The sequence below is a fragment of the Phaenicophaeus curvirostris genome, chromosome 24, assembly GCF_032191515.1.
Source record: "Phaenicophaeus curvirostris isolate KB17595 chromosome 24, BPBGC_Pcur_1.0, whole genome shotgun sequence".
Classification (NCBI taxonomy): Eukaryota; Metazoa; Chordata; class Aves; order Cuculiformes; family Cuculidae; genus Phaenicophaeus; species Phaenicophaeus curvirostris.
Window position 1 is genome coordinate 4,462,188 of NC_091415.1, and position 12,026 is coordinate 4,474,213.

General features: G+C 46.5%; 1 protein-coding gene across 10 annotated transcripts in view; it reads left to right on the top strand.

The window, feature by feature from the left end:
* Positions 1–12,026, top strand: part of ANKS1A (ankyrin repeat and sterile alpha motif domain containing 1A) — a 125,767-nt gene that overhangs the window by 26,183 nt on the left and 87,558 nt on the right. For 6 of the 10 annotated variants that reach the window (XR_011339055.1, XM_069875942.1, XM_069875943.1 and 3 more), the window contains exons 2-4: positions 5,868–5,948; positions 6,702–6,858; positions 8,704–8,766. Coding sequence is in view for 8 of the 10 variants with exons in the window: in XM_069875942.1 (XP_069732043.1) it covers positions 5,868–5,948; positions 6,702–6,858; positions 8,704–8,766 (301 nt within the window). In the remaining 2 variants the exon portion in view is untranslated. Of the gene's footprint in view, positions 1–5,867; positions 5,949–6,701; positions 6,859–8,703; positions 8,767–8,823; positions 9,057–12,026 lie in introns of those variants that run through there. The other 4 variants (XM_069875947.1, XM_069875948.1, XM_069875941.1 and 1 more) reach the window with 2 other exon arrangements.

Sequence of the window (12,026 nt, forward strand, 5' to 3'; positions counted from 1 at the left end):
TGTATTTGCAAGGCTACAACTTGCTGAATCACGGAGCGAGAGAAAACAGCACAAGAATTAATTTGAACCGAGCGGGTTTTGCAGTTTTCCAAGCTCAGTCTCAGTTGCCTTAAACAGATCCATCAGAAACGTGGGGATGCGACCCTGGTGCAGCAGAAGGGAGGTGAAATCGAGGGAATTGTTATAGACGTTTGCTTTCATAACAGATGCTGCTCATATAAAAGCAAACCCTCTCCTTCATATGAAGGGGTTCTGGGGGACTGGGGAAGAAAAGAAAGCAAACAGTGGTGGGAGTTGAATTGGCTCCAGACCTTCTGGGAGCTTTATTGGGAGCTTGTATTTACAGCGTTCTCCTTCCTGTGCAGGGATCTGTTTAATCAGAAACAGCCCCACATCTCACTGCACATAGATAGCGCTTGGCATTGTCCTCTGCCTCTTTCTGTGCTGTATTTCCATTTCACAGATGGGGAAAACAGAGGTCTGGAAGTTGCTTTTCCCGAGGCTCCATAGAGCAGCGAGCAGCAAAGCCCTCGTGGCTTCCAGAGACATCACCTACACCCCGGCTCGCAAGGCTCGAAGGGTATCGCAGTGGTTTGGCATTGGGATTTCCTGAGTTCTGTTCTGTCTTGTCTCGTTTTGCTGAAGGGAAGGTTTATACTGTCCTGTTTGGAATTGCTTCTCCTCTGCCGTGCAAGATCAAGGCAGTTGGGTCTGCAAGCAGGCATTAAGGTGGTTCCTGCTTTACTGCTGCGTGATCTCACAGCACCATAAATCAGTGTTCATCTCTCTCGTTTCAATTCTTATTTGCAAGCCATCGAGGCGATGGATTCTAGGTGGAGATGCAGCCCCGAGCCTTGATGTGAGCATCTCTGCTTCAGTGCAGCAGGAGGGTGGTGATTTGGAGGGGAAACCACTCTAAAAGGAATCAATCCTGCCTGGCTGCTGGGTGCTCTGGATCTCCCTGCAGTGATTTTTGTGTTTAAACTCACTTACTTGATTCATAGAATCATAGAATCATCAGGTTGGAAGAGACCCGCCGGATCATCAAGTCCAACCATTCTTATCAAACACTAGACTATGCCCCTCAGCATCTTGGTGGATAATTTGTATTGCTTTCTGTGTTGTGAAAACCAAGAGGAGGTGGATGCTATTCCCAATTTATTTGTCTGATACAAATCCCCAAAATGGGGCTGGTTGGATGGGATTTCGTGGGCAGCTCTCCCACGTATCGATGAGCTCGACATCTCAAAGTCTTGCTGTTGTTCCTGTTGGCTTAAACCTCTTTTTATTTCCCTGTCGGGACTGAAAAGACCTCAATTCCAAAGGAGATTTTAATCCTGGAGTACCCTAGAGTGATCTGAGGGGGTTCCTAAGGCCTGGGGAGACCTTAGAGCCTTCCAGGACTTCAAGGGGACTCCAGGGAAGCTGGGGAGGGGCTCTGGATCATCAGGGAGTGCAGGAGTTAGATGAAGGGGAACGGTTTTGAGCCAGAGGAGAGGAGATTGAGGTGAGATTTTAGGAAGAAATGTTTTGCTGTGAGGGCAGGGAGGTCTTGGCCCAGGTTGCCCAGAGCAGTGGTGGCTGCCCCATCCCTCGAGGGGTTCAAGGCCAGGTTGGATGGGGCTTGGAGCCCCTGATCCAGTGGGAGGTGTCCCTGCCCATGGCAGGGGTGGAACTGGATGGGCTTTGAGGTCCCTTCCAACCCAAACCATTCCATGAGTCTAATATTTTAGATTAGAGCCTGGGATTTGTTTCCTGTGGTTCTGCCACAGTTCCTACAGGTTTTGCCTGAGATGTCATTCCAATCGGATGCATCAGGCGCTGCAATCAGTGCTCTGGAGGAATCGCCGTATCCTTTGGAAGTAACATCCTTGTGCTAATGTTTTTCCAGCTCGTAGTTTCTGCAGACTGTCGTGGAGTTATTTTCCTGTGTTTAGCTCTAACATGAGAAGTTTGGGTGCTTATCTTCATCTGTCACTTTAATGCTATGCATTGCATAAATAAAAATGGGATGAAAGGTTTGGTTTCCGTTCACTCGGGGGAGCTGTGTGGCCTTCCCAGCGGAGTGGAGAGGAAGAGGAGGGAAGGGGCAAATAGACTTCACTGCATCTAAATATAAATATTCTTCTCTTGGATCCTTTCAGACTGAACTGGGTGATTTGACCTTTCTTTGATAAAAGCTTTCTTTATTTGCAAGAAGAAAAGGGCAAAGGGGAGAAAAGGACACAGCAGATCTGTTTTTTGGGTTTTTTTTAGCATCTTCCAATCCTGGCTAATTTCTGCAGCACCAGCACTCGCTGTCGAGCCAGCTCTGTGTCCCGTGCTTCGACTTTTCTACTTCTCTGAGACTTTTAAGTGACTTTTGCATTTCTAAGGAGGTTTACGGAAGTGTTTTCTGACAAGGAGACAGCGCTGCGATGGGGACGGATACGCCTGGCTCCCTCCCAGCCGTGCTGCTGATAACACTGAGCAAGAGACTTGGTTTGTGCCCACTACACCGCTCACCTCAGTTTCCCTTACTTTATACCTTCAGCTGAAAGAAGTGTTTGCGTGAGATGCTGCTGGTTTTTTCATGTGTGCACCTGATGGGTGGTTACGAACCAGAGGACATTTGATGAGCACCCCAAGCACGGAGCAGCTTATGCTAAATGAAATAAAGGCACCTTAGCATAAGGCCTCACAGCTTTTGCACCAGAATTAAAGCTAACTTTGCAGAAGAAGCAGCTGCTGTAACTAACACACTGTCTTCAAGGTTTTTCTTTGCAATAATAGAGAGTTGTTCTACCTTATACTCCTCTCATTTCTCACAGGAAGCTTTCCTCGGTAGTCCTTTAGTTGTTGCTTTGTAGTCTATCAATTTGTAGACTGAGATGCTCACATAGCTGTTTCTCATGAGAAAATAGAATAATGTATTGTAACCAATGATTACTTGTTGCTAATGGAGAATTGTCAAATCAGCTTGTAAAACAATGGCTTGCTTCAGCAAGTAAGGTATAAAATGTGTTGTGAACTTCGATTAAATGGCTTCACTTGTATCATATTTATCACTGCGTGTTGTCCCATGTTTTCTTCCGTCAATAGGGCAGTGGTCATTGTAACAACACCACTTTGATAAGCCCATGTTAACATAGACTGCATCGCAGCTTTTTCGTAGGTAATTACTCTCACTGAGAGCATATGTTGGAGGAGCTTCTGCGCAGATTCTATCCGAGCCTTCTCCTCGGCAGAAAGCGCTGGCCCCAACTCCTCCCCGACCGCTCGCCTGGCCAGTGGCGAGTTTCCAAATTTCTAAGCTGCGCAGCCCTGGAAAACATTTTTTTCCCGAGTGCCGGGGACAGCACTCACCTACGGTCGGCTTTTCCGTACCCTCCGCTCTGCGTCTTCAGTCGTTCAAGGCAACTTCAGCAAGCAATCCGAGGGCCGCCCGTCCCTGTTCGGGCGCCAGTTGACGGAACAGGGTGCCAGTTGACGGAATTTAATCGAAGTTCACAACACATTTTATACCTTACTTGCTGAAGCAAGCCATTGTTTTACAAGCTGATTTGACAATTCTCCATTAGCAACAAGTAATCATTGGTTACAATACATTATTCTATTTTCTCATGAGAAATAGCTATGTGAGCATCTCAGTCTACAAACTGATAGACTACAAAGCAACAAGTCAAGGACTACCGAGGAAAGCTTCCTGTGAGAAATGAGAGGAGTATAAGGTAGAACAACTCTCTATTATTGCAAAGAAAAACCTTGAAGACGGTGTGTTAGTTACAGCAGCTGCTTCTTCTGCAAAGTTAGCTTTAATTCTGGTGCAAAAGCTGTGAGGCCTTATGCTAAGGTGCCTTTATTTCATTTAGCATAAGCTGCTCAGTGCTTGGGGTGCTCATCAAATGTCCTCTGGTTCATAACCACCCATCATGCACCCTGAAGGTTTTTTGAGCTCTGCACCAAAACCCGGCGCTGTTTCATGTGTAAAACCGCGGAGCTCTCTGGCTTTGGTGAGGGCAGCAGAGAATATGCAGGCATGGTGTTCGTAACCGCCCCAGACTACACACAAGTCTTCCTGGTACTCATTTTAACCATTAATTGCCACTTTAAATCCAGCAATAATTTATTTGGGCAACCACACTGCGTGAGCCCACTGCCAAAAATAAACCAGAGCCTGAGAATTACTCAGGTCCCCTTCATCCTTCAGGTCTGTTGCAACTGGATGGCGTAGGGCATCTCCTCAACTCAATCTGATCGGTTTTTGGGGTCTCCTACATCTTCTGGAGATGGTTTAAGCAGTCATCCTGCTAATGATCGCAGAAGGATGATGTGAGGAGCACTTGGAATGCGTTGCATGCATATGTTGGTTTGCCGGCGGTGTGGTGGTGTACGGGAATGCCTCTGGATAAGTCGTCTGATCCTTTAAAATTGGATTTTGTGGCTTACTTCTCTGTCCTCATGGATGAAGTTTCCTCTTACCTCCCTCTCCTCTGGTGGAGCTTGTGTCTGTCTCGGGACTCAAAGCCTTTTATAATGCTCTGCTGGATCAGGAGTCACTTGAGGGGACAGACTTTCCATTTCAGAGCGTGCACCCGAGTCCCACCTGGAACATGCCTGAGAGTAACCACGCTGCTTAGTTTGCTTCTGAAGTTCCACTATATGAGGTTCCTGTTGGTCTGGTGTCTTTCCTGCTGCTTTTATACGCTGTGGTATGGAGTTTTTTTCTGGCCAGCAGCCCTCTAGGAATGGCTGTTATTGTAGAAAACCTGGTTATTGCTTGGGCTGCTTCTGTTGTATGAGTCTCAGTGATTACATGCTGGGGAGGGAATAAAGTGATTGGGAAGGGTCTACTTTCTAAAGAGCAACAGCTGACTTCATTTCAAACCAGTTAAACTGAGAATTAGAGGGTGCTGTTAAGTTCTACCCCTGCTTAAAAAAAACAGTGCAGGAGAACGTTACTGTATTAGCAAACGTGCGATTGTCCAGGCTTCTAATAAATCCTGTATAATTCTTAAAGCACTGAGTTTAAAACAGACCAGCAAACGAGGAATGATGTTGTAACGAGAGTTGTAACAGAGAGAGCTGCCTTCAGGAGAGGTGAAGGTTTCAATATTGATTTGTGTTCCTGTGCTCTTTCTGGGAGAGGGAGGTAGTGCTGGTGGAACCAAACTGTTTTGGCAGCAGCTCAGGAGCAGTGCCAGCTCCTTACACATGGGTTTCTCCACTGGTTTAAATAGGACACCTTGCAGGGTTAGAGGGAAGATTAATCCTCTACAGGGTTAATCCTTAAATCCTTGGTGTTCAACTTGTGAACAAGGGAGGGAAGTTGTTCTCAGGGACCACCTACTTGTTCATAGGGACTGCCAGAAGCTGTCAGATGGAAATGATTTTGGGGCAGCAAGAAGTTAGGGTGGAATCCCACTGGTGATGCGGAGCAGGGTCTGTATCCCACAGCCTTTGGCTCTTGTCTTGGAGGAAAGAGGGTTTCCCAGACCCATCACAACCCTGTGAATTAGTGGCGGTTGATGGTTTGCTGTCTCTTGTGGTTCGCTTTAATAGCCCCGCGTCCTGCTGAAGATGCTTTTTGGCAAGCACGTGTGTGGGTGAAAGATGTCTGGTAGCAGGAGAACGCGGGAGCTCTGTTTTAAAGCCAGGATGGTCTGATAAAGCGTGGAGTAGTCAATCCCCATGTTGGCTCTGTGTGTTGTGACACTAACCCTTCTGCTCGATGCAGTGCTGTGTGGTCTGTTCTCTATATTACTGCTCTTAACCACAGCTTCCAGATAACCAGCTTGGTGTGAGAGCTCTGCTGAAACTTGTCCCTGCCAGCTAGTCCATCTGTTTGGTGTATGCTAAGTGTTCCCTGTCCGTTTTCTGTCTTGCAGCATCTGGAGAGGGCCAAATGTGAACTGCGTGGACAGTACTGGATACACTCCACTGCACCATGCTGCTTTGAATGGCCATAAGTGAGTCACCTTCTCATGCCTTTGATCGTAGAGAATGCTTTCTGCTTTACAAGCCACAGGTTCTGTGTAGTTTTACGCTGTTCCCACTGAAGATGTGGTGATGGTGCAGCACTACACCATCTTCAGGACAAGAGGTGAAGGACATCGATGCAGTGAAACATCAGTTGCTGTACGGTGTGATCAGACACCTCTAAAAATTAGGCAAAACACCAAGGTTTTCAACCACCCCGTTGTTTATAAGTAATTTGGTTAAGATCTAACAACATCTCAACGGTGGCTCCTCCAGTAACAGTCCTCTGCAGTCTGTCTGGTGTCTGATGTGTTGCTGTGCCTGCACCACTTAAAATTTGCTTCTGTGCATTATGATGCTTTTAAGTAACTCCAGTCTTCAGTGTGGTAAATCTGTTATTGTTCATTGCTACTTAAATTACTAAGAAACTGAATAGAGTTAAAATCCTTATTCATCATCATTGTGCTAGTGCAATTCACTTTTCACCAGCGTGGCTCACGGGCAACTTCAGTCCCTATTGAGCTCCACTGCTACGAAGGTAACAGATCTTTCCTGAGCTCATCTCAGCAGGCTCTAATTGTTTATTCCCTCGAGCAGCATTTAATAGGAATGCTTTAAAATCACGTTTCGAGAGTATCTCTGAAATTCTCCTGTTCAGATCTGCTTTTTCTAAAACACTGCAGAATGTAAGCTGTGAAACAAGGACTGAATATCTCACAGACTCGAGTTTCCTTCTCTTGCAGGGATGTTGTGGAAGTTCTGCTGAGGAACGACGCGCTAACCAACGTCGCGGACTGTAAAGGCTGTTACCCCCTTCACCTGGCAGCTTGGAAAGGCGATGCAGACATAGTGAAGCTCCTCATCCACCAGGGACCTTCGCATACTAAAGTGAATGAGCAGGTCTGCCTGTTTTTCTCTATTACATTGTTGAATCACTTCTCTGATGGAGAGAGACGCTACTTCAGCCGACTCCTGACCCTCCCCAGACCTGTAGCAGTTGGTATGAAGTCCTACTTGCTAATAAGATAAGAAGGGCACTGCCTAAAGCGACACCTCTAGTGCTGAGTTAGTGGTTGAATGAGTAAGGTATATATGTTTGTACAGAGATATATAAATATGAGAACCACTCAACACCTAGGAAGTGGTCTCCTGCTTTTGTCCTGGGCTTCTAAAACTAACCTGTAGTGTTTTCTTTCAGTTGCTAGACAGCTGAGAAGGTTTCTAGTTCTGTCAGAGGATACATTGGCTCCATTTCTTGGGAACTAATCAAAGCAGCTTTGTTTAGTCTTTGTTTGGCCATGCTCTCTTAGCTCCTCTCCTGGCTTGTCTCTAGCGCTTGCTCCAGTTAACTAATTTTTAAGCTGTAAGACAATTTTAGCCTGCTTGCCCCCAGGTAAAGCCGTAGCTTGGTCTCTAAGAATTATTTTCTCAATCAGACAAGAGAAAAATCATCTAGTGTATTTCTTCCCTTTGTCAAGCTGACAGTTTTCAGGATGCTGAGGGATCAATTTCTACCAGACAGTGGCTGCTGTGGCCATGTAGGACTGGCTTCCATGTAATTTCCCTGTGGAAGTCAGCAGGTATCTTACAATTCCAAGGAACTTCTGACATGTTGCTGCTGGAAAACCCAAAGATTTCTTTTGTTTAAGAGTTTTGGAGAAGGGAACTGGTTTGCTGGGTGAGGCCAGTGTTACTGAGCTGCTTATGGGTGAGTAAGCTTGAGCCGACGTGCAGCAACAGATCCACACAGATGGTTAAAGCTCCCGTAGCCCTTGGTTGTCCTGTCCCTGAGGCAGGAATATGCCTGCAGGAATAATGTCCCTGCGAATCAACTCCTAAACCACTCAGGTTTTCCTCCAGGAGGAGACGAGGGAACCAAAATAAGTTTGTCCGCCTTATTACCAGAAGGCTAAAAAAGTCTGTTAATTCAGAAGTTAATCCCCAGGGAGGTCAGGTACTCATGGCTTGAGTTTAGCAAAAGGAGCAGCTGGGAACTGTGAGTTTCTGCTGTTTAGTTTTGATCTGCAGGGGATACTTTGCAGAAGCTGAGGAGCGAGCTCCTTTCAGGATGGGTTTTAGGAGTCCTAATCCTGTTCCCAGCCATACTGTGGGGGACCGAGGTGCCTAATGATGCACAAGCTGCACAGCGGGCTAAATGGGTGCTTCGAAAGCATCACAAAGTGAAAAATAGGGAGTAATGCTATTCACTGTGACTCCTCAGTCACAGCAATAACTGAGAGTGTGTGTTTTAACGTCCTTGGTAGTTTGGGGCAGTGGTTAATGTCTTCAGGCACAGCTGCAGGCACCCAGTCTGTTTAAATAGGTTTGAGAAGCGTCTTTAGCTGTTTACAATCCATCTGATAAGAACTGACTGAGGGCCCTGTGTGTAAACTGTTCTGCTCCGAGTAGGACAGGACTGGGGTGAAACCTTTACAAAAGATTAAAAGCTCAGTGTAATCCTTTCAGGTAATGTTTCATTAATGTCTGCTTAGTGGGAGCCTTTTTAAACAAGGAAAGTCAGCGAATAGCCCGCGCTGCTTGTTTGGAGTCTGGTAAATGAAATGCCCAGTGGTTTAGGTTCCAGGAATCGCCGCTGGAATGGCTTCTGCTGTTAATGGCTCTGACTGGAACGAGATGCTGTGTGCTGTCATTCCCACCCCTTGGGAGTCACCCGTTGCTTTGTTGCTATATCTCACCCATTTCATGATCACATTTTTGTTTTCTTTTTCCTCTTCCTTTTTGTAGAATGCTCTTGAGATCAAAGAACTCAAAAAGTACGGCCCCTTTGACCCATATATCAATGCCAAGGTGTGTACTTTGCTGTCAGCATTCCACTGCATCATCACTCCAAGCTGCACTCGCGTGCTTCCAGGTGCAATGTCATCCACTTGCAGCAATACCTGTTCAGTTTGCAGCTGCTTGGGGAGAAGTAAAATGCGACCGTTTATTTACTGTGGGTTTCTTTCTTCAAAGCAGTTCTAGAAACATAATTTAAGGGAAGCTTTTCCTTACTTTCCTGGGGGCTCCTTCATTCCTTAGCCTTGTAGGATTCCTGCTGGTGGTCAGTTTGCTTGGTTTGGCTGGATGACTTCCAAAAGGTAACGTTATTTCCATTAAAATGCTTTAGGTTTTGTTTCGTGTGCTAATGTTGCTGATAAATGCAAAGACAAGGAATTTTCTTTTCCTGCTTAAACATGGATGCATTCTCTCTGTGGGCTGTTTGGAGTGAATTTCCGTGCCTTTTCCCCTACAAAACGCGTACTGCTGTGTTTGTCCTTTGAAGGGGCAGTTAATTCTTGTGGTGGTGGTGGGGAGAGGGGAAGGCAGTAGTGTCCACGCCTCCCTTCCCAAGTCCTTCATGTCCTGCTTATGGCGTCAGTCTCTCTTTTTCGATGTGAAGTCTGTTGTGTCGTCTGACCCTTCAGCCCTGGTCTCTGTTCCTGTTTTCTTGCCTGTTTTACTCCTCACTTGCTTTGAGTCGTTCTTGAGCTACAAAAGGTGCGACATCAGCACTTGACCACACACCAAGGCTGAGCAGTTGGGGAAGCAGATGAAGTTCCTGCTGATGTTTTCTCAGACACCGTTGTTCCTTGTTATTGATAGTGGAGCTGCAGGCCAGCAGTGGCATCCCAGTCCACTGAATTATTTCTCAATACTGCCGTAAGCCATCTCATCACAGTCATTTTCAGCTGATTATTTTGGGTCCAGCCGTCCGCAGCAGATTTCTGTCCCTCAGAGTTTGGTTAAAACTTTCCCTCTGCTTGATCTCCAGCTAAAAACACACGTTCAGAATTCCTGAGCTCGCTAACCGCTCAGAGCTCTGTTTGGTTTTGCAGCCTCCTGTTTCAGGAAATACTCGAGCGCATACCTCTAAGCACAAATGTGTTTTCATGAAGCTCATCCATATCGGCGATTTTTACAAAAATCCAGATGGGAGTTTTACAGCAACAAATGTCTTGGTGGAAACATCCTGTTCAGCTGCCTGAAAGGCGCTTTCTGAAACACTTTCAATAAGACTCCAGTCTTCACTCCAGCATTAAAGTGTTGAATGAAGAAGGAATATAAAGATGAAACATGTTGATTTTTGTTTTAAGTATTCTGTTTTGGATTTTATATTTTGTAATGCTCTCGGAAACAAAGCCAGTGGTTTTGAAATCTTTGTCTTGATTTTAAGAGGAGAAATGTGATTTATACACAACCTGTGAGGTTCAGCAGAAGTTCTGACCAGCTTCGCTTCAGTTTCTGACCAGATTTGAAGATGGAACCATATACCTGTGATGCAAAACTAGATATTTTCTCAGTAGCCTGGTTACAGGTGGGAGAACCAAACGAAGTCCAGGTGCAGAGCATAGGAGTCCTTTTTTGGTTGGTGCTTCCAGCCTCTCTGATCCCATACAGGATGGGATCTCATATAGACACGATTAAAGTGAGATATTAATCTTTCCAAATATTTTGGGATGTTTAGAAGAGAGGGAAACTGTTCATGTATAGCTGGACTAAAATTTAATATCCTGTTGAGGAAGAGATGAGAAAGCCAGAAGCTTCTTCCTCTCCTGAATGCTAGAGAAGTAGTTAACAACTTTTTTTTAATAAGGTATGCAAGGGTAGGACGAGAGGGAATGGATTTCAGCTGAAAGAGGGGAGATTGAGGTGAGATCTTGGGAAGAAATGTTTTGCTGTGAGGGTGGGGAGGCCCTGGCCCAGGTTGCCCAGAGCAGGGGTGGCTGCCCCATCCCTGGAGGGGTTCAAGGCCAGGTTGGATGGGGCTTGGAGACCCTGATCCAGTGGGAGGTGTCGCTGCCCATGGCAGGGGGTGGAACTGGATGGACTTTGAGGTCCCTTCCAACCCAAACCTTTCCATGGTTCTATGATTCTATGAAGTGACTGTGAATTCTCTAAGTGTCTCGTGAGGAGAGCAGGGGTGATGGTTTGTGGTATCTGGTTACCAGGGCTTGAGAAGTCTGATGGAGCCCATATGAAAGCAGAGGCATTTCTTCTTGTGTTTCCATTTTGTGGTTTGTAGGCAGGCATCGTACGAGCCCAGCTTCTCCCTCCCAGCTCTGGATTTGGAGGGGATGCTAGGATTCCTGCAGGAATGCAGCCCCTGGGCCCTATCAAGCGCTCTATTTTTCTAAGACATTTTGAAATTTGAACCTGTGGGCCTTCTGGCTGCTGGAAAGAAATTTTCTTTTTCCGTTTTTGATAAATATATATGCCTTGAGCACTCATGCTCGGTGTTCAGACTCCGTTCTGGTCTGTGCTGAGAGAAATGATGCAGGGAAGGGAGGCAAACTCCCTTGCCTGGAACGGCTCCGTGATTTTTGGCTGCTCAAAACTCTCCTGAATTGGAGACAATAAAGGCTTAGGCAACAGAGGGAGTTTCCAGTATGCAGTCTGTGATGGGGAAAGACTTGCTGTAAGAGTTTTCCACCTGGTGATCTCTGTTGCCGGAGGAAAGTCTGGGGATTTCACCCTGAGCATCACAGCCCTGACCTGCTTAAAGAAAATGAGACTAAATTGCTGTGAAGGTGGGGGAAGTCTCTGACAATTATGTTATTAAAGGATGTTATGTTCCCATTTCTGAGCCGTCAGGCAGGTGTTTGGAGTTGCTGCGTGCATTAAAGCACTCGTGAGGTCTCTGGGGCAGGGAGGGGAGAGAGGAGACAGTCCCAGCAGTGGGAATCACCCCTAGGCAGGGCTAGCGTGAGCTGTGTGTGCCCTGTGGCTCCTGGGCTCACAGCCACAGCTCCAGCGGGGCTGGGGTTATCTAGTTATCTGCAAACTCTGCCTGCGAGCCTCTCGGGGCTGCGGGGCTGGGGAGTGCATCAGGCTGGCGGTGCTGTGGGCTCACCGATGCCCAAGCTCCCTTCCCTCTCAAACGGCAATAATGCCATTTACCAATCTTTTAAATGCTTCAGGACCAGCAGCTTAAGTCGATCGACAGGTGTAATCTCTGTGGTTCTCTGTTTACTCCCCTTCTTACTCCGTATGTGTATTTTATGTGCAGATTTCTTTATTCCACAGTAACTTTGTCCACTTGTCTCTGCCTTCTGTCCCTGTGGCTGCCC